Source organism: Halichondria panicea, chromosome 8 (assembly GCF_963675165.1).
Source record: "Halichondria panicea chromosome 8, odHalPani1.1, whole genome shotgun sequence".
Lineage (NCBI taxonomy): Eukaryota > Metazoa > Porifera > Demospongiae > Suberitida > Halichondriidae > Halichondria > Halichondria panicea.
Window position 1 is genome coordinate 1,535,872 of NC_087384.1, and position 18,188 is coordinate 1,554,059.

Here is an 18,188-nt window from a genome sequence, read left to right on the forward strand (position 1 = left end):
TACCTATTATACAAGTTAGCAGGGCCAGCTAGAGTGCAGTGCGATGAACGCGAAAGGCAGCCACCTCTCTCTGTACCTCCTCAGTCCAGGCCCAGGGCACACACAAGGTGGGCTCACAACACTAGCTACAGTCTGTCCTGAACACACTCAACCACTGTAGACCACTGCCGTTTCTTCCGCCATTGTCTGAACGAGCACAACCAAGCACACCAAACTTGTCAGTCTGGTTTGACGAGCTCTTATGTCGCTGTCATTGGTGGATCTTATCCGACAAACGATAATCAGGTAATTGTTTAATAATTTATAATCAATTATGGTGCATGTTTTTACAGTCTCCGGACCATCCCATATTTTGTCAATGGCATGCACTACCACCCGCCCACCACCACCCCACTCACCACACCTCTCCACTGGATCGTGTTCTTGATGTACTGACTTCCTCTGAGGGCTTACCTCCTTGTCATGGTGATGGAGATGTGGGATTTGAGGGGATGAGTAACGATATACACACACTCCTGGACCACCTCCCAGCCACCACTGAGAGTGAGTGCCCATGGCCATGCATGCAAGTCAGTGTGCTATGTTACTACCACAAGATGTGTCTATAGGGTATCGTGTGATGGATGTGTACTGGCTCATCCCTGCAATCGACCTACTACCATCACCAAGGTAGAGTGTATAATTGTCATAGCTCTATTTTCTAAGCCTCAACCATTCATCTAATGTCTGCTAGTTCTGCTGTCAGTCTGTATGGAGCTCTCTTGAGGCTGGTGAGATGGTGCCACGCCCACATACACCTGATCACGCCCCTCTCATCATCAGACCCCACCTCCTCTCCGATAGTGTGTGCATGGAGAGACTCCCTGGGGGGTCTTAGCGTGTGCACGGAGGGAGATTGGGAGCCACCCCCTGGTGTGATATGGAGGGGGCACATTCACTGCACTGAACACAAGGTATGTGTAAGAGCTAGAACAGCTAGTGTACTTTATAGAAGTTGCAAGTTTTCAAAGTTTTGAAGTTTTCTTGAGCACAAAAAACTATTAATTTTCGGAGGTAGTAGCAACTAAATAATCACTATCTTGCAGACATTCAAGCAAGCCACTCACAGAACTATCTCCTTCCCCGGTTTCAGCCTGAGGCTCTTGTCCCTGGATACTCCATCCACTTCCCCCACCCCCCACAATGTCCTGGAGGGGGTTGGTCTGCATTCTTGGGTCCATCCCACGCACCTAGAGGTACTCCGAGTGGTTGACATGGCAACAGTGCCGCTGTTCTGGCTATCACCCCTACAATGCAAACTGTAATTATTCGCAGAACCTTATAATTTAGTAGTTAGCTGATGAATCTTAATATTCCTTAATGCACACACACTCAGTACTCTTAGGGAAGCTTCGTATAGTGCTTCGTGTCAGATGCTTCAGAGTCTCCTGACCTCCAGTGGTGATAGTAGGAAGGTGTGTGTCAGCTGGCATGCCTACACTGTAGCTGACTCTCTCTCCTCCTTCAGGCTGGTCTGATTGTGTGCCTCTGTACAAGGTTACATGATCACACGCTACCAAAGTCTGCTAACAAACCAAGTCATCAAGAGGGACTGGAAGGATCAAGTACGGTGCCAGTGAATCGACGAATCAAAAACAAGACGACTGCAGAGTGGGTGGAGTTTGTACAGGGCCTCGAGGATGAGTCAGTGATAACAGAATTTGAAGGTAGTGCGAATGAATAATAGTAAATTAATTACCACTCCCCTGCCCCTGCCCCAGATAAACCTCCCGCCCCACTGGATGCGTACAGTACTGGGCCGCTACTGTTAGTCACACCTGCTACTTTAGTACCTAGCAATGGAACATTGTCATGTGATGCTTGGTTTCTATGGAAACCTGGAATGATTGACGCCGGGTCTACTGCCCCAGAGCCAACACAAGTGGTCGATGATGAGGGTATATAATTATGTCGATTGGATAGAGATCACGTAGTGTGTTTGTCTCATGCAGATGGTGAATTGTTGTCGAGTGCAACGTCATCTGAGCTGCTCAATGATTTTAGCGAGAGAGTGGCCTCCCTGACTAGTGGTGAGTACAGCCTTTGTTAGTCTCCCCCACACCGCACAAGTTTAACTTAGTTTCCCTCAACACCTCTTTAGTCCCCCACACCACACATTACTCCCACACCACAATACGTTATCCCCCACACAACACACTTAGTCCCCCATACCACACACCCTCACAGAGCTGGACATGTCTCCCTCTGATTGGCCGGAGGTTAGAGCGCTCAAAACGTACGAGTGGATACAAAGGTAGCATTGAGATCATGTACTACAGTTAATTGTAGCCACCATTTGTAGGAAGATGGTCCGACGTATTGTCACCTCTGACCTCATGTTTGGTCACATGATAGCCCCACCCCCTCGAGAGGCTAGTATCCCATTAGACTCTCAGGACCTTGTTGACGTCTTGAGCTGCTTCACTGACCACGGGACACCAACCACCTCTCAACTATCACCCATTGCCATGGTAATAATATCCCCTAAATCATACACGTACTTAATTTCCCCCTAAAATAATATTGTGTGCTCATAATTATTTGTCCCAATAGAATAGCTCCTCCAGGCTGTCCAAAGTTCATGCTCGTAAGTGGAATTAATAATTCTAACCATATAGCTTTAAGAGTGTATGTGGTGTTCTTGTTTTTTACAGCCGACCCTTGTCTGTCTTACAACTCTCTCATAGCCAGCACACCTCGCAGTAAGAAACAGTACCATGGTGTCAAGTAAGTCAGGTCAGCCTGTCCATCATTAGTCACTCCCCCCCTCCCTCCCCAGCTATTGCTTGACTGAGGAGGACAGCTCCATCGACGCTAAACTGACCAAAATCCAGCAACGCTACCTGTTCAGTGAGAGAGTGGGTCATTGTAACCCTGTGGTGACCCCCCAGCCAGAGAGGGCCAAGCAACAGGCACGCAGGATGAGGGCAGGCTCTGTCACCCTCAATACACAAACGGAACAGGTGAACAAAATGTTTATGTCATTCCAAACTGAATTTACAGGCTCTCAAATTAGCATGTCTATACCGGTAGTGGGTCAGTGATTTCGTTAAAAGCAGAACTAATTATAAAATTACAGGCCTCTCACGAAACTGTTTCTAACTTATATCGTGTGTGTGTATGCACAGGATATGAGAGGGACCCAGTCTGTACCCCCTGAGGCAGAGAAGACGCCCGTCAAGAGATCACCCCCTCACATCAGGCAGCACTACACTCAGGCTAGAACTGGCGTGAGTCTACTCAAGAGTCCCGTCATAAAAATCACTAAGGTACAACGGAGACAGCTGGAAAGTACCTTACACAGCAACTCATCGATGAACGAGGAACCTGTTGGGGCAGCAGCTGTCTCCTTAAGTGTCAGTGAACCATCTGCAGCAGCTGTCTCCCTCCCAAGTGTCAATGAACCCTCTGCACAGTGTAGTGGTAGTGCAGGTGTTGAGAGAGAAGCTGTCCTCCGAAGGAGCCCACGCCACAAGAACAAGTGGAAGGGCGGAACAAAGGAGCACGGGAGAAAGGAGACACTGAAATCAGTGAGTGCATGCATGGGCATACAATGTCCAAAAACTCATGTTGGGAACGTCCAAGTTCAAACTTGCATAAATTATCTCTTGAATAGTGCTACTTATTATGATACATGTATCCAATGGCTACCTAGTAACACCCTCCCCCCCCCCCCCCACACACGCATACTCCTTACAGAAGCTCAGTCTTGAGGTGTTGGCATCTCTCAAGAAGAGTGAGTTGCATCGCAGTCATCCTGCCTTCAAGAGATGCTACTCTAAACTATTCTCCATCAGCAAAACATTCTTGAAAGACATGGTGGGTAGCACACACACACACTGTCTCTATGTGTCCTAGAGTACGTAAATGTTAGGTCTACACCCACACAGTCACTTCGATCCCTCTCTCAATAGGGGTTTTCTTAACGTAAGCATAATTGAGCAAGCGCCATAATAATATGTAATGCTTACTAATACCCCCCCCCCACACAGGCTGTCAGAGGAGCAGTTGCCCAGAAAGCAGAAATAAGAAGAGTTGTGGAACTGAATGTCAAGAATGTTTTAGACTTTGAACTCTCTAAGTACAAGACAGCTTCTAGAATAGCCTCGGACATAATATTATAATAGCATATGCATGCAATCATTGCATGCCGGCATTATGTAATCATGCTAACGCTACATTGCAAGTCATAATTATGTCTGATCAAGTTCAAAAACACTGTTTACAAGAATGGCAAATAATATAGTTAAATATTAATCAGGGACTCCTCCTAAGAAAGAACAACTCTTGTCTCAATAAACAGCAGTAATGCATGCTACTTAAATTACATCCAAAATTTCAAACAGAACTAACTTCCTCATCTGAGTCTCCGTACAGCATTCGATATTGCCCTGCCATGGTGGAAGCAGCTGATCGTTGGTGCATCTTATGATCAATCTCTTTACACATGGCCCGCAGTTGTTGGGCCATTTGTTGTGCGGGAGTATCAGTACGTGTATCAATCTTGGGCTCATCGTTAACCTCTTTTTGTGTACATTGCGTACCTTCCGAGACTTTCAATTCCGAGTCTTTCAGATTGTCCTTAGGGTTAATTGTTGTTTTGCTGCTCCCTGTTCGAGTATTTTCCCTTTTTGCAAGTGGTGGGTGTAGTCGAAACAGCATTCCCTTTGCACTTGAACTAGGGTCACTAATGGAAGGCAGTGTGACTGTCTTGTATTGGTACGTCTTCTGCGTTTCATCCTCCGAGGCTAACTTTACCATGGCAACGTATCCGTCAATCTTAAAAGCACGACGACTGCAGTTAATGTAAAACTGTTCTCCCTCAATCCAATCGCTCAGACTAACGGGTGTGGACAGACACATCATACAAACAAATGTAGATTGCACTCGACTGTGAAGACAGAATCTTGCTTGGTTCGTGAGAACAGTTGACTTCAGCTGTAAAGGACCCTCACTCTGACCAAAGAGTCCAGTATTGGTGGTAAGATAGAGTGGTAGGTTAGTCTTTTTGGTTCGTGATCTCACTACGGGGTCATTTATGTTTGTCAGTCGCGATCGATTCCCTTGCCAATGCACAACGAAGAACTCAGAGGGATATTTTGAGTCTCCAGTTGGAATGATGTGGAATGGAGATGCATCTTCTGGACTAGTTGTACCATACACAGTGTTGTTGTTTTTACTCACACACCAGTAAACATCTATCTCCTTTCTGTATTTATCCGTTTCTTTAGTTTGTGTGCGATCTCCTTGAGTGTCATCTGTTTCCCCTGCTATATCTTCTTGAGCGTCGGAAGTTATAATACCTCCTTGATCGGTTTCTCTCACATTATCATCAACGGTATTTGTTTCTTCATTTTCAGCAGGGGTATGTTCAGTGTCAGCTTCTTTAGGCATAATGCAGGAGATAAGGAAAGGCCCCTCTGTGGATGGAGTATAATTATTATGTAGCTAATGTACTGCCAATGAACTAACATGAAGACTATGTTGGATCTTGTTAGAACTTGATTAAACATGGTAGAACAAGAACAGTGTAATGTTATAGACTAAACTGTATAGGTGTTAAGGTGTACACTAGAATAGACAGCTATTTTTAGCTTTACTGTTTTGTGCTATAATAAGCTTCTAGAACTGCAGCTTAGTTCAGTCTCATTATTTATGCTTTTTGTGCAATGCAAATTATGTTAATAAATCGTACTTTGCTATCTCTAGCGTAGCTGTATCTCTGATATTTTGCAACAGACTATAGGGTATAATTGTTATAATTATCTCACCAGTTGGATCCGCCTTCCGCTGTATGTACTCTTTCACTGCATTTTGTAGTGCAGGTTGCAGGTAAGGGATAGGTGTCAGGTTATAAATCGGTTTAATCTGGAATCCAATGACAGCCTCATTTTCCTTCGACCTTGTGACGGTTCCATCATCATTGATCTTGCCAATCGATCTCTCTTCTTTATGGCTTTGAAACCATAGCTTCTCGGTGAATCCGGACAGACCACCCTCCACATATTTCCCTGCTCCGACCGCAGCCCCTCCCCCCAACTTTCTTTCCCTGGAACTGATTGTGGCTGCACTGTACTTCATGGCACCCAGTTCTATAGAGCTGACATAATGAGTAATTCCTAGATCTCGAACAAACACTTCACAGTCATTGGAAATCTCTTTTCGTTGCTCTATGCTACATGTATCATAGTGCCTGAAAATTTCCTTGACCGCTTTTGCTATTTTCATATCAGCTTCCTTAACACCGGGTTTTGCTATTTCCGTATCAGCTTCTTCAACACCGGCTTTGGTTGACTCTCTGCTTCTGATTCGATCGAGGATCCATAAGCAAAATTTCAATTCGAAAAAATTATCTTCCTCATTGTGCTTATATTGTGCATGTGGCTTGTCAGTCTGAACATATGGTGGCAAATCACCGAAAGTAGTGCAAAAAGATATTGTTCTTGTCTTGATTTTCGTCCCAGCAATTCTCATGCGTGAGGTCACACTTTGTTTGTTGTGCGTCCATTCCAATCTTGATCTGGCTACTCGGATCGTCCAGCAAGAGTCGAATCTTCTGCTGCTCTTGTGAAATTGTCGACACCACTTTCTCATATTTCTCAAACATACCACTCTCTTCAGTTTTGATAATGTTCGTATCGGATATCTTTCTCACTACAAAAGAACTTTTGTTTTTCCACATGTGAGTATCAGTGACGTTGACTCCTCTACCTAGCCCCAGAGTTTCATAATCAATTCCAGCCATTCTTAAAAGTAAGAAGGTCTAAAAACAGTCTAAAAACTAGTAGAAGTAGACTTAGTACAGTATTAAACCTAACCTACAATGCCTTAATTAGGTTAGATGGGCGTGCCTGTCCCCAGCCATAAATTTTATGGCTGGGGCACCCCATTCGCATGGGTCAGCACTGGTTAATAGTAGTCTTATGGTCAGCATTGGCACTGCATGTAGTCAAGGCTGGTTATAGTCAGATCACTTGACCTATGAACTCAAGATATACCACAGCACACGGTTTGCACTGCACTGCACTACTCACTGGACTGGACAACGCAGCTGGTTGGTACAAGGTGGAGAGTAGTGCTAGTGATCAGTAGAATCATGACTTCCCGAACAGTGATCACAATATCCCAGAGAGAATTTCTTGTGAGGAAATTTGAAGAAGGGATGCACAGTTGTGGACAGAACACTCTGAATGCTCGACAAGCTGCTGCTACTGCGACTGGCTTGACATTAAATACTATAAACGTGAGATTGACCTGTCAACATTGGTATCAGGATGATGTATACATGCAGTCTCTAAAATTGAGTCTGGTCGTGCTATATGCGATATGCTCTATACTCAGTATGATATAGTCAGGCTAGTCACTGTGTGCACATTGCTAGTCGGCTAGTCTGTATGTACGTTGCTTAGTAACAGTATTGATCATAGTCAACTGGTTAGTTACCTTGTAGACTGACGTCACGTGACCAAAATTGCAGAAAGCGCAATGCTTTCTTGGCATATATGCGCATTCTGCTAAACTGTTTTAGGATCTTTTTTGAACATAAGCAGTCACTTAGAGATGTAGAGAGTATTAAATTTTGTATATGTAGAAAGTAATTGTGTATAGGATTAGCACAATCATATTTATAGGAAAGGTTGAAGATCGGGATAAGTTGTAACAGTTATGTCGACTTTTTAAGGAGTCTTGAGCTTGCTTGTGGCTTTACCTTGGACGCCTTAGACTTCTTTTTAGGTATGCGGTCCATATCTGATACCTATACGTCAAAAATGTACATTGTCACTAACAAGCTGTCATCAAATACATGCATTTGTAATTAAACTTCGTCTAGCCCCTATATACAATTAGCTATACAAATACTCTCTACATCTCTTACCGTCTGCTTATGTCCAAAAAAGATCCTAAAAAATTGCCAAGTAAGCATTGCGCTTTGGACAGCAATTTTGGTCAAGTGACCAGTTAATTGCGTTTTACCTCTGCCTTTCTACTAGCATTTGCGTGAGAGTTGAGTAAATTACCAGTATATTGATCGTAGAGTCAACATAGTTTATTATCAAGGGTTAATAAATAGAAGAGGGCATGCAACAGCTTGCGAGCAAAAACTGTAAGTGCATGAGCGGTGGAATTTACTGGAAAAGTACAAACTACTTCTGATTTTGTGTAAAGTACATGTGCAGATAGCTATAGAATGCAGTTTTGCTCGCACATTAAACTAATAGTGAGTTGCATGCCCTCTTCTCTTTATCAGCCCTTGCAGCTAATTAAGGTACAGATATTTTCACAGTTCACCCTGTACACATCACCTGCTGTAAAGACTAGCAGTATTGATTGTAGTCAAGCATTGGTTACTTTTAGGCTGTAGCCTGACACATGTAGCTACTACTTGGTAGTAGCATTGATTGCAGTCAATATTGGTTACGTGTATACACACTGCCTTAGTATTATATGGACTTTAATTGGTAGTAGTATTTGTAACATGTACATGCAGTCGGTATTGGTTACACATGAGATGGCTTTAGCTTTGTCCAATTATTTAGTCTGGGATCATTAATTAGTGTGTGTGTGTGTGTGTGTGTGTGTGTGTGTGTGTGTGTGTGTGTGTGTGTGTGTGTGTGTGTGTGTGTGTGTGTGTGTGTGTGTGTGTGTGCGTGCGTGCGTGCGTGCGTGTGTGTGTGTGCGTGTGCGTGTGCGCGTGCGTGTGTGTGTGTGTGCGCGTGTGTGTGTGTGCGTGCGTGCGCGCATGCATGTGTGTGTGTGTGTGTGCGTGCGTGTGTGCGCGCATGTGTGTGTGTGTGTGTGTACATGTGTGTACATGTGTGTGTGTGTGTGTGTGTGTGTGTGTGTGTGCGTACAGCAACATACACACTACCAAAACTAAATACGCACATGCATACATGCAGTATTGGATAAACAAGAAACGGCACACCAGCTCTCATTGTGACACTGTTCCTCGTGCTAGAACTAAAAAGCTGTCCACACGTAGGAAATTAAGGCAGGCCTCTGGCTTTAATGTCTTCAGTAAAGAGTTTCACAAACAACAAGGTACGTAGATTTTATGGTGGATCGTTTATTTTAATGACATGCATGCCGTATATAAAGTTGTGTATTCACTCACTATTCAGCAAATGCACGATTATATTAGATCTCAAAGGGAAGACTCTCTCAAATAAATCAAAATTGATGGCACAAGCTTGGAGAAAAATCAGCACTGCTGATAAGGAAAAGTACAATGCAGTAGCAAACGATATTGAGGGTAGCAATGAGGAGGAGGATGAGGAGGAACTAACGCCGGAAAAGAAGAGGCAGCTCATTGTTCGGGTTGCTAAGAGACATCAGGGAGATGTAGGTGTTGTGAGTACTGTATGTGCACGTAGACGGCACATATAATATTGTATCTTATCACCTAAAATTAATTTTGTGAACATAATTATTATGATGTTGCGACAGGTCCAATTTATGCGAGCTAAGGAAATAATTACTTTTACTATGAGGCGGGCTTATAAATGATATAATGCCTATAATGTAGACAACACACTAAACCCTAACATGTGGCTATATTTACCTTGTGCACTTATACAGGCCAATCTGCTGCAATCACTTGGTTGTGAGATGGCTACAATGATGTTTGTTGATAAAAAGGTTTTAAGTGTGGGAACCACAGATGGGAAAAAATTTCTTCAATCTCACCCTGCAATCCTGTCATCCTTCAGCTCCTACTTTCTGTATGGTAAGGCTTTATAAGTAAATGTAATGTAGATACCATTAATTATTTGATTATGTAAAACTGATTGCTTTGTGTGCACGACAAACTGTACACCTCGTTTCTCTAATTATTACTACAGATGACCTGTCCAAGAAACAATTTGCTACCCCAGCCACTGCAGCCTCGTCAAGTACAACCAGTCTCAATATAAATTCCAGCTCATTCAATGTTACCTCAACAAACGCAAACCCAATCAACACCACCTCATCTACTACATCCAAAGCTGTTATTTCCACTGTGAAGAAATCAACCACTAAAACTACAACCAAAGCAGCACCTTCTGGAATCTTGTCCAATCAAGCTATTTCTAACACTGATACCGTCAGTACGATTTTTATGAAAGGCAGAGATGGAAGTATTGTTGCGACAGGTACAGTGCTTCCTGGTGTACATAAAACCATTCATGGTTGTCCTTGCCAAAAAGATTGTGAACCGCTTTCCGTTGTGGATGTTGTACAAGTTGGTGCTGAAGCTTGGTTTGAAGATGCTTTTGGGGAAAATAAATTGAGCACAGGGATCATCGTGGAATGGCCGAGCAGTATGATATCAAACGTAGCTGATGTCTCCCCACTTCATACAAGAACTAATCGCAAACGTAAATAACCAGCTGACTATAAAACTACTATGATAATTGTTATAATTATTGTATATACAATTGTAATAGGAATGGTAAAGGTTTCCTTCCATTTTATTCGCGATTCTATATTCTCTCTATCTTGTGTACTGTATACGTAAGTAAGATTACGTTATTATTGTTTGTATGTACGTATATAATTATATGTATGTTACAATTGTATGTATGACATAGATAATAATTTATGTCCGAGTTTAGGACTATATATATAATTGTCAAAACTATATGCAGTTCATATTCATATAATGTTGTCACTTTATAATTATGCATGCGCGCGGTTGACTTATAATAGCCTTGACTTCAATTTATAAAAGGCATTGATGTTTAAATAACGACTGCCTATAGCTAATTAATTAAAGTGTGATTAATAAATTATTAATTAAAGTACATAAAAAAAGATAAGTGTTCAATTGTCCACGTCAGAATCATCATCACTACTACTGTCTGTACAAATAATATCAGTAACGGAAGGGTAATCATGTTCATGAATTTGACAATTGTAAAAAAATGAACCATCTGGGCCTAATAAGCTCGTATCAGGTATCTCTACAGTATGATACTGGTTAACTGTTCTGGAAAACGTAATTAAATAAGATTCGCAAAGTAATAATCTTCGGTGCAAAAGGTTAAGGCAACCTTTCTGAAACAGAGACAGACTATCAGATGTGGCGATATCCTGTATATGACGACTTATTACGGAATGCTCGTATTTCAGGTTGTTGGCAACAGTAATAATTTCTTCCATTATCATCTTCACTTCTTCCGTTGCCCTTTCCTTCATATTACACGCTCTCACAACTTTTATCCACAAATGGATGGGAATGGTACAATTTCCAGCCGACGCGACCTCCAACGTAGACAATTCTTCCAAATTGGAAACTGTCTCCCAATTCAAATTGGCTGGCAGATGGTATGCTACTCCTTCAAATTGATCATGCCGCATACCATTAAATCTGCTCACTGTTCGTTTCAGCGTACTCGTACTTGATGATATCTTCTTTGCAAGGCGTGCAGCAATCGATTGACCATCTGTAACAAAGTACATAGATCATGTTAGCATGCATACATACTACAATCTGATTGGCTAAAGGTAGTGTTCTATCCAACTTAGAAAATCATGTAGATCCAAATCTGATTGGCTAGAGAATCATGGTTGCTATAATAAAAAATGATCTAAAATTAATGCTTAGACACTAGCTGTTTAGGAAGTTTCCACATAATTTAGAAGCCCTCAGGGCTAGTAGAACCCTCACTACGTTCGGGATACTATACAACCAGCTCTTTGGGCTTCTAAATCATAACTATTATTTATATAATTACATGATTGTGCTGACTAACATTCTTACCAGCGTATCTCGCTTTGGTAGATATTAAAAACCTATGCTCGCGAGCAATGTGAAGGATGTTCTGAAAGGTTTTGTGACGTTGCCCGAAACCAGTCAAAGTGTCATCACAATTTTGATACAATCATCTGATGATTAATGCTCACTCAGATCAGTTTGACTCCTTGCGAACAGCCCGTGTTGTTGTTTCTGCAATTGTTCAGCTGATGACTCCGTCAGTGTACCTGAAGGTGCAATATAAAAGTGCACAAAATTCACAAACTTTATTCTTGACTACGTCTAACCATTTGACTCATTGATTAGCTTTGATAAGTCCTCTGTTGCACTATGTTGAGTGTTTTGGGCGTTCTTTAGCCTTTTGACTAACAATGCCCCTACGTATACAAGAGTTAGCACTTTTTTTTCCTTTATGCAAAGCATACATAGGTGCATACCAACTAGTGCTGAGAGCTAATATTAAGGTAGCCCTAACAAAAAACAAACCTAGATTAAGACGTACTCTTGATGCATAATGTAATAGAGCTGAGGTAAGGACATCAATGCGATGAGATGGTCGCATTTCTTTGGTGGATTTAGCAAATCTTCTTAGATATGACCACAGTCTCTCCATAGCTTCACCATCAGTAAGTCTGCATCCAATTAGGACTCTAGGTGAATATGTCAGCTACATGTATAATACAACAGTAAGTTATTAACACACAGCTTTGGCATCTTTCTTCTTACCTGACAGAATGCACAATGCCCATAGACATGAAAAATTGGCACTCCTAATGTTGTCTTTTCTAACATGTCAAGATGTCCACGATTCTGGAGAAGTAATCAAATATGAGTGCATACTAATTAAGATTAGATCTGACTATTGAGACACAAACCTTCAGATGAGTTTCGAGTAAGCAGGCAATATCATACAGTAACAACAGACACTTGTCATCCTTGTTTTGGTGTGCCTTCTTTAGCAGGTACACAGGATATGCTAGTCTAGATAATTAAGATACAGAATACCTTAATTTTTAACAATGCACCATGTATGCTCTTTTTGAAAACCTTAATTTTATGTACATACCTTTCTCCATGCTTCATATTCAGAAATCTCTGGGGAAACTCATGACGACAGATGCTTCCAAACACGGCAGTTTCATCTAGAGCTGCGTACCTTGATTTGGAGCGCAAAGTGTCTCCAGCGAGGAACTCATGACACCCCTAATGCCAGGATAAAATTAACTGAGTGAAATGTGCTAAAAGTCTATTTAATTACATCCAAATTGTATAGCGCAGGTTTTCACACTTGACCAATTAAGTATAACGCTAAAACCTTACCTTGTCGATTATCTGGCCAAATGTATCATAATCAGCAACAAACTCATCTACTGCTTGCTGTTCCTCAAAGAATACACCAGAGAAGTGGTGGTTGAACACTAACACCAGCAGACTTTTTCCGACATAGTCCAAATACACCATCCATGGATATAATTTGAGTTCCATTGCTCTGCAGGTAAAAGGTAAGTATAGGCTGCCAGAGTCTAATTGCTATAACAAAACCACAAACCTGAGGACAGGCAGGGCAGATAGCTGTAGTGTTCAAGTCAGGAGACAAAAATAGAAGACAGTCGAGTTGATATCTGTTGAACCTGAATGTTAATGTGAATATGTCGTATTATGTTCTTTCACAATTAATATACCCTACCTATATTCTTCAAATGCATCAATCATGACAGGATAGATCTTCCGGAGCTATAGAAGAATAAACAGATTAAAACAACTGACAATTAAAAGTGTGTACCTCAAGCGATTGCTGACGCATGCAACATGTACACCTCATCAGTGCGCAACAATTAATGTATAATTATAACCGACATCAAATTCACATACTTGTTTGCTGATATCTCTTCCAATTTTGTATTCAAGAGAACGACAAAAAGCATCGACACCAATACACCCTTCCAGCAAAAGTGACTCCATCCATAGTAGCAGATCCTGATGAAATGCTAGGGTGGGAGTTGCTGGTGTCGCTGGCCACATATTATGCCGCACAAGAGTAACAGCCTCAGGCTCACACTTGCAGAAGGTTACGCACACACAATGCTGGAAACCTGTAAGTCATTGGATTCTTAGACACAGGCTATATCAGTGTAGTTAAACAAATACCTTTAGGATCAAGACAAACAACTTCTTTTATGTAAGTTGTACAGCAACAATGAAGTGCTGGAAAGGTTCTCGACTGCTTGAAATAGTATGGGTGAAGCATTCCATTCTGTAAAATCAGATCGCATGCATTTAATAATCACAAATGTACAGCAGTATGTTTGATTAGTGCATACTTTCCAGAGAAAAGGTCGATGAAAAATATTTGTCAGAGAGTGTACTGAGTCCACATGGTTGGCACAGTAGTATGCCTGTGGTCCACAATCCCGGCAAATTGCAACAGCGGGTTCTTCACACTCGGCACACACAGAACAAGGGGAAGGAATTCCGGTTTCTACACTGGCACGTAGCAACTGGACACGCACTTCAGCCCAGTTGTCAGCAGCCTTCTGCTGTCGCTTCTCATAAGCACTTGAGCTCACCGTGTCTGGAAAAGTGGTGTCATCCTGCCCCGAGCTCTCTGGATCATGATCATACCACTCACTACTGATTAATACATCTGGAGAGTCGCCACTGATAACATCAGTAGGCCTGCTCGCTCCATGTACATCTACTTCTTCAGCTTCATTTTTATCACTGGAGAGGAACCTAGTACTGCTGGAAGAATTAACAGAAGAGGATTCTGGCACAGCAGACAAAGAGAGAGACTTTTTATGCACAGCACGACGTTTTGAAGGAGATACTTCAAAGTAGGAGATAGATTGAGACTTAGGCTTCACACTTATCCTTCTCTTGCTCATGGCCGGCCAGCTAGCTAGCTAGCTAGCTATAGAATATATAGATCTAGATCTAGATCTACCTGAGAGCTCAGTGCACCACATAGATAAAAGATCTCGCTACTTTAGATTAAACTCGGTATAGACTATAGTCAATAGTCACTACTGCATGCTTTGCAGCTTACATGCTGACCTTAAGACTACTATTATCCAGTGCTAACCATGCGAACCCCCTGGCTGGGGACGGGCACGCCCATCTATAATTAGGTAAGGTCATAGATAGTAAAGGAAACAGGTCAGACCCCCCTTCTTTCCTTTACTATCTATGGTAAGGTCAAGTGTTAGTGGTTCCAGTGGTACATGGTAGGGAAGCCCATTAGAGGTCACCACCTCTGCTAGCGTTGTATAAAGGACAATATTCCAGACGTTGTGGCAGCTCTGAATTAAGTGCTTTCCTTGATCTTGTCAGTGAAATTTTTCAACTATTATAAATAGGTCTGCTGTACAATCAGTTAGCTATACTAATAGGCTATCTGTTTTGGGATTTTACCTTGACAGATAATTAATCTGCATGAAAGGTCCATAATAACTTTGAACAGAACGCTAAAATTACTACCCGGACCCGTATATAATAGGTAGCTCAGCTGAGACGGGCAGTAAATCAAAGTGGGCAGCCCTAAAACTCTGTTTTCTTAAAGGTAGCTATATTCATAATAAATCAATCACATAAAGTAGAGAACAAAATTGAGCAGTACGTTTTAGACAATCTATTGAGTGTTATAGTTCGTCATCACTGTCTGAGGATATCACGAAAGGTTCGTCCTCACTCCCACACTCCTCCACACACTCACTGCCCTCCCCCTCCACACCTTGAGCTGCCAGTTCCAGCATAACATTGTCCAGGTAGTTTGGGTCCGGGTAACCATGGCCACCGTAGTTATTAGTCTCTGTCTTGTGATGTATTTCGTTCCATACCAGTGTGTCAGTAGCACCTGTGGTAACGCTGGTCCCTATAGTAAACGTCAGCTTGCGTTCCCAGGCAATACGTAGTAGTGCTAACACCTGTGTAAGAGAAAGATAATCACTAATTAAAGTTAAGAAAAACAAGGCTATCTCTTAATTATTCAGTGGCTCTTAAAAAAGAGATACATGTATGACAATAACACCTTTTGTCCTTTAGGTGAGTCAGGGAGATAGCATGTCCTGGGGAAACCATTCACTCGATATCTTCTGCCATTCTGTGTACACATGTGTGTATGTAGTAATGAGATCTACTGTACCTACAGATCCGTGTGTACACACACTCGGGCCGTTTAAAAATGAAAAAATGTTTAGGGGCCATAATTATGACAAAAACTGATACTCACTTGCACTCCAGCTTTAAAGTTGTATGTGATCTCAATAGTGCTGAAGCCCTCGTGCCCTGGCAGAGAGAATGGTCTCGTAGAAACATTCATCGTCCCTGAGGGCATATCTCCAGTCCTGATTCCGTACGACTTCTTACACGTGGGGCATTGGAACCCAGACTGTAGGGATAGTACCATATTGTAGCACTATCAAAGGACTATTCTTTGCATCTTTTATTCACGTTCTTAACAAAAGTTACTATTGTCAAAGTTAGCTCCGAAAACAGGCCTGATTTAGAAAAAACTCCCACTTACGGCCACGTTTTTTTCCAGAAAATGGACAATTTGGGCCTAAACGCAATCGCTGATGTAAACTAAAGCACTAAAGTGTAAATCCTCGGCTGGTGACATGTATAACCATGCAGAAGCAATAAATGCAGTGTATGTAGTATGTATGCTGTCTAACACAGCAACTCAGTATCGATCAAATAAAACTGGAAGCATCCTGAAACATTGTCATTGAGAACAGAGTTTTAGTGGTACATGAGACATACATTGTGGACTAGAATCACAGAAGCCTGGAGTCTTATAAGGCTATCCTGCAAAGAAGCTTTACAAAGCAATAACAACAAATAAGCCTTGAATAAAGGCCGCGTTTGCTTGCTTTTATTCGACGACGAAGCTTTACCTAAAAATATGAAAACTAATAACATGCTGTGTATTATACATGCTGTAAACGTAAACGCAGCGCTACGGCATCCAGGTAAGCAGGCTCAGAACAGACAGACAGACAGACAGACAGACAGACAGACAGACAGACAAACCAAACGACTACATGTGCTACAACCCGCTGGCCGCAGGTTAATGATTACTAGTGTACCCGAGTGCCAGTGCTCTTGATGTACATGAGTAGACAGGGTCGATGAAGCATATGACCACACTTTCGTAGCTTACAGACATCGAGGGGGGGTAGCGAAATGGAGGGGGTAGTATCGTCCTCAAACCCAGGGGCCTCAGTCAGATTGTTCATACAGATTGGGCACGGCTGTGTATGAGGAGGAGGGGGGGAGGGCAGTAAGTATCGCACTTGCCACCATTTAAAGTGTCACCAATATCAACATACCTCATCCTTTTCGTGCTTCACCCAATCCACCACCCTCACATAGTCACTGAACCGATCATCTAATCCTAGTACACTCCGTCCTCTAGCCACACCCACAACACTCCCACGTGCTTTCTTAGAACTCGGAGCTTTTCCACTTTTCTTTATCTTATTAACAGTTCCAGGGATCTTGGTAGTAGCGGTTGCACTTTTAACAGCAGCCTTCGTAGAGGTTAAAGACACCTTCGTATTTTTTCTGGCTCCAGATTTTTTTGGAGATTTAGCAGTTGTTCCCGTGTACATTACTGCTCCAGTGGAATTCCCGAAAGAGGATGTGGGTGTGGTTATAGAGCGTGTAACCATTGTACAGTGAGAGGTGGGGGATAGCACTGATAGAGAGGTGAGGGGTAGTGCTAGCAGATACTGTACTGTTCCCGTGGTGAGTGGACATCGACGGATCTTACGCTTGGTGTTGTACGAATGACGAGTTTGTTCCATTCTATGAAAGTCTATTGTGTAGGGCAGTGCCACAGCTGTACCAAACAGGTTGATGGAAGTCAATCTGCTTAAGTGAGCTTCTTCAATGATGATAGAGGTTTTCGTTTCATAAGGAACGAATTGTGATGGTTGTGCCTCCCACGTCCAGTAGGCAGCCGTTGATTGTCTACTGTACAGCTGCAGCGTTGTCCTACGAATAGCTCGACTGTGCCCTGAGGGGGAGGAGATGCAGTGATTGAAACTGAATGCAATGTAGTATAGAGGTTAACCGCATGCACATATGCATACACGTACAGATGTTAGTCTAAAGCCTACTACGAATCTATTAGTGTTTATATTAGTGTTTATAACTCTCCACCTGAGGAGGCACTGCGCTGCAACAATTTTCCGATATCCACAGTGTAGCTGGGCAGGGACACAGTGGTCTGTCCTCTGGCACTGGCCCCCTCTATAGTGTTGGATATATCTGGAGGGTATGGAGAGAAGCCGCCATCGTCACGCCGCCATTCCCAGCACACACAAGACAAGAGAGAAGAGGTGGCCATAGATAATTAATTATGATCAGCCCTCTTGACAACACAGCTGCTGATTTGGCAAATGTACGA

The 18,188-nt window shown here is 42.4% G+C and overlaps 4 protein-coding genes and 1 pseudogene across 5 annotated transcripts in view; 2 read left to right on the top strand and 3 right to left on the bottom strand.

Annotated features, from left to right (window-relative positions):
* The window catches only part of LOC135339652 (serine/threonine-protein phosphatase 6 regulatory ankyrin repeat subunit B-like), a gene marked incomplete in the record, with an annotated part of 1,209,744 nt that overhangs the window by 430,347 nt on the left and 761,209 nt on the right, over positions 1 to 18,188 (bottom strand).
* Positions 2 to 4,260, top strand: LOC135339666 (uncharacterized). The gene is made up of 18 exons (XM_064535897.1): positions 2 to 107; positions 161 to 285; positions 333 to 543; positions 609 to 669; positions 734 to 953; positions 1,086 to 1,300; positions 1,376 to 1,454; positions 1,508 to 1,706; positions 1,761 to 1,937; positions 1,992 to 2,069; positions 2,227 to 2,293; positions 2,342 to 2,510; positions 2,593 to 2,626; positions 2,694 to 2,766; positions 2,819 to 3,002; positions 3,168 to 3,569; positions 3,739 to 3,858; positions 4,032 to 4,260. Exons 1-18 carry the CDS (start codon positions 44 to 46, stop codon positions 4,161 to 4,163), a joined length of 2,610 nt encoding a protein of 869 aa, XP_064391967.1. The 5' UTR covers positions 2 to 43; the 3' UTR covers positions 4,164 to 4,260.
* LOC135339719 (uncharacterized) lies at positions 6,926 to 10,514 on the top strand. 2 transcript variants are annotated; one of them, XM_064535965.1, is made up of 5 exons: positions 6,926 to 7,282; positions 8,940 to 9,081; positions 9,182 to 9,390; positions 9,619 to 9,766; positions 9,882 to 10,514. In XM_064535965.1, exons 1-5 carry the CDS (start codon positions 7,136 to 7,138, stop codon positions 10,403 to 10,405), a joined length of 1,170 nt encoding a protein of 389 aa, XP_064392035.1. In that variant the 5' UTR covers positions 6,926 to 7,135; the 3' UTR covers positions 10,406 to 10,514. The 2 variants fall into 2 exon arrangements, with proteins under 2 accessions (XP_064392035.1, XP_064392036.1); XM_064535966.1 differs by having other exon boundaries at positions 9,182 to 9,381.
* Positions 10,740 to 14,861, bottom strand: LOC135339667 (uncharacterized; annotated as a pseudogene).
* On the bottom strand, positions 15,321 to 18,168 carry LOC135339686 (E3 ubiquitin-protein ligase DTX1-like). The gene is made up of 6 exons (XM_064535919.1): positions 17,942 to 18,168; positions 17,107 to 17,795; positions 16,864 to 17,028; positions 16,005 to 16,163; positions 15,804 to 15,875; positions 15,321 to 15,699 (listed from the first exon to the last, which is right to left on the bottom strand). Exons 1-6 carry the CDS (start codon positions 18,126 to 18,128, stop codon positions 15,415 to 15,417), a joined length of 1,557 nt encoding a protein of 518 aa, XP_064391989.1. The 5' UTR covers positions 18,129 to 18,168; the 3' UTR covers positions 15,321 to 15,414.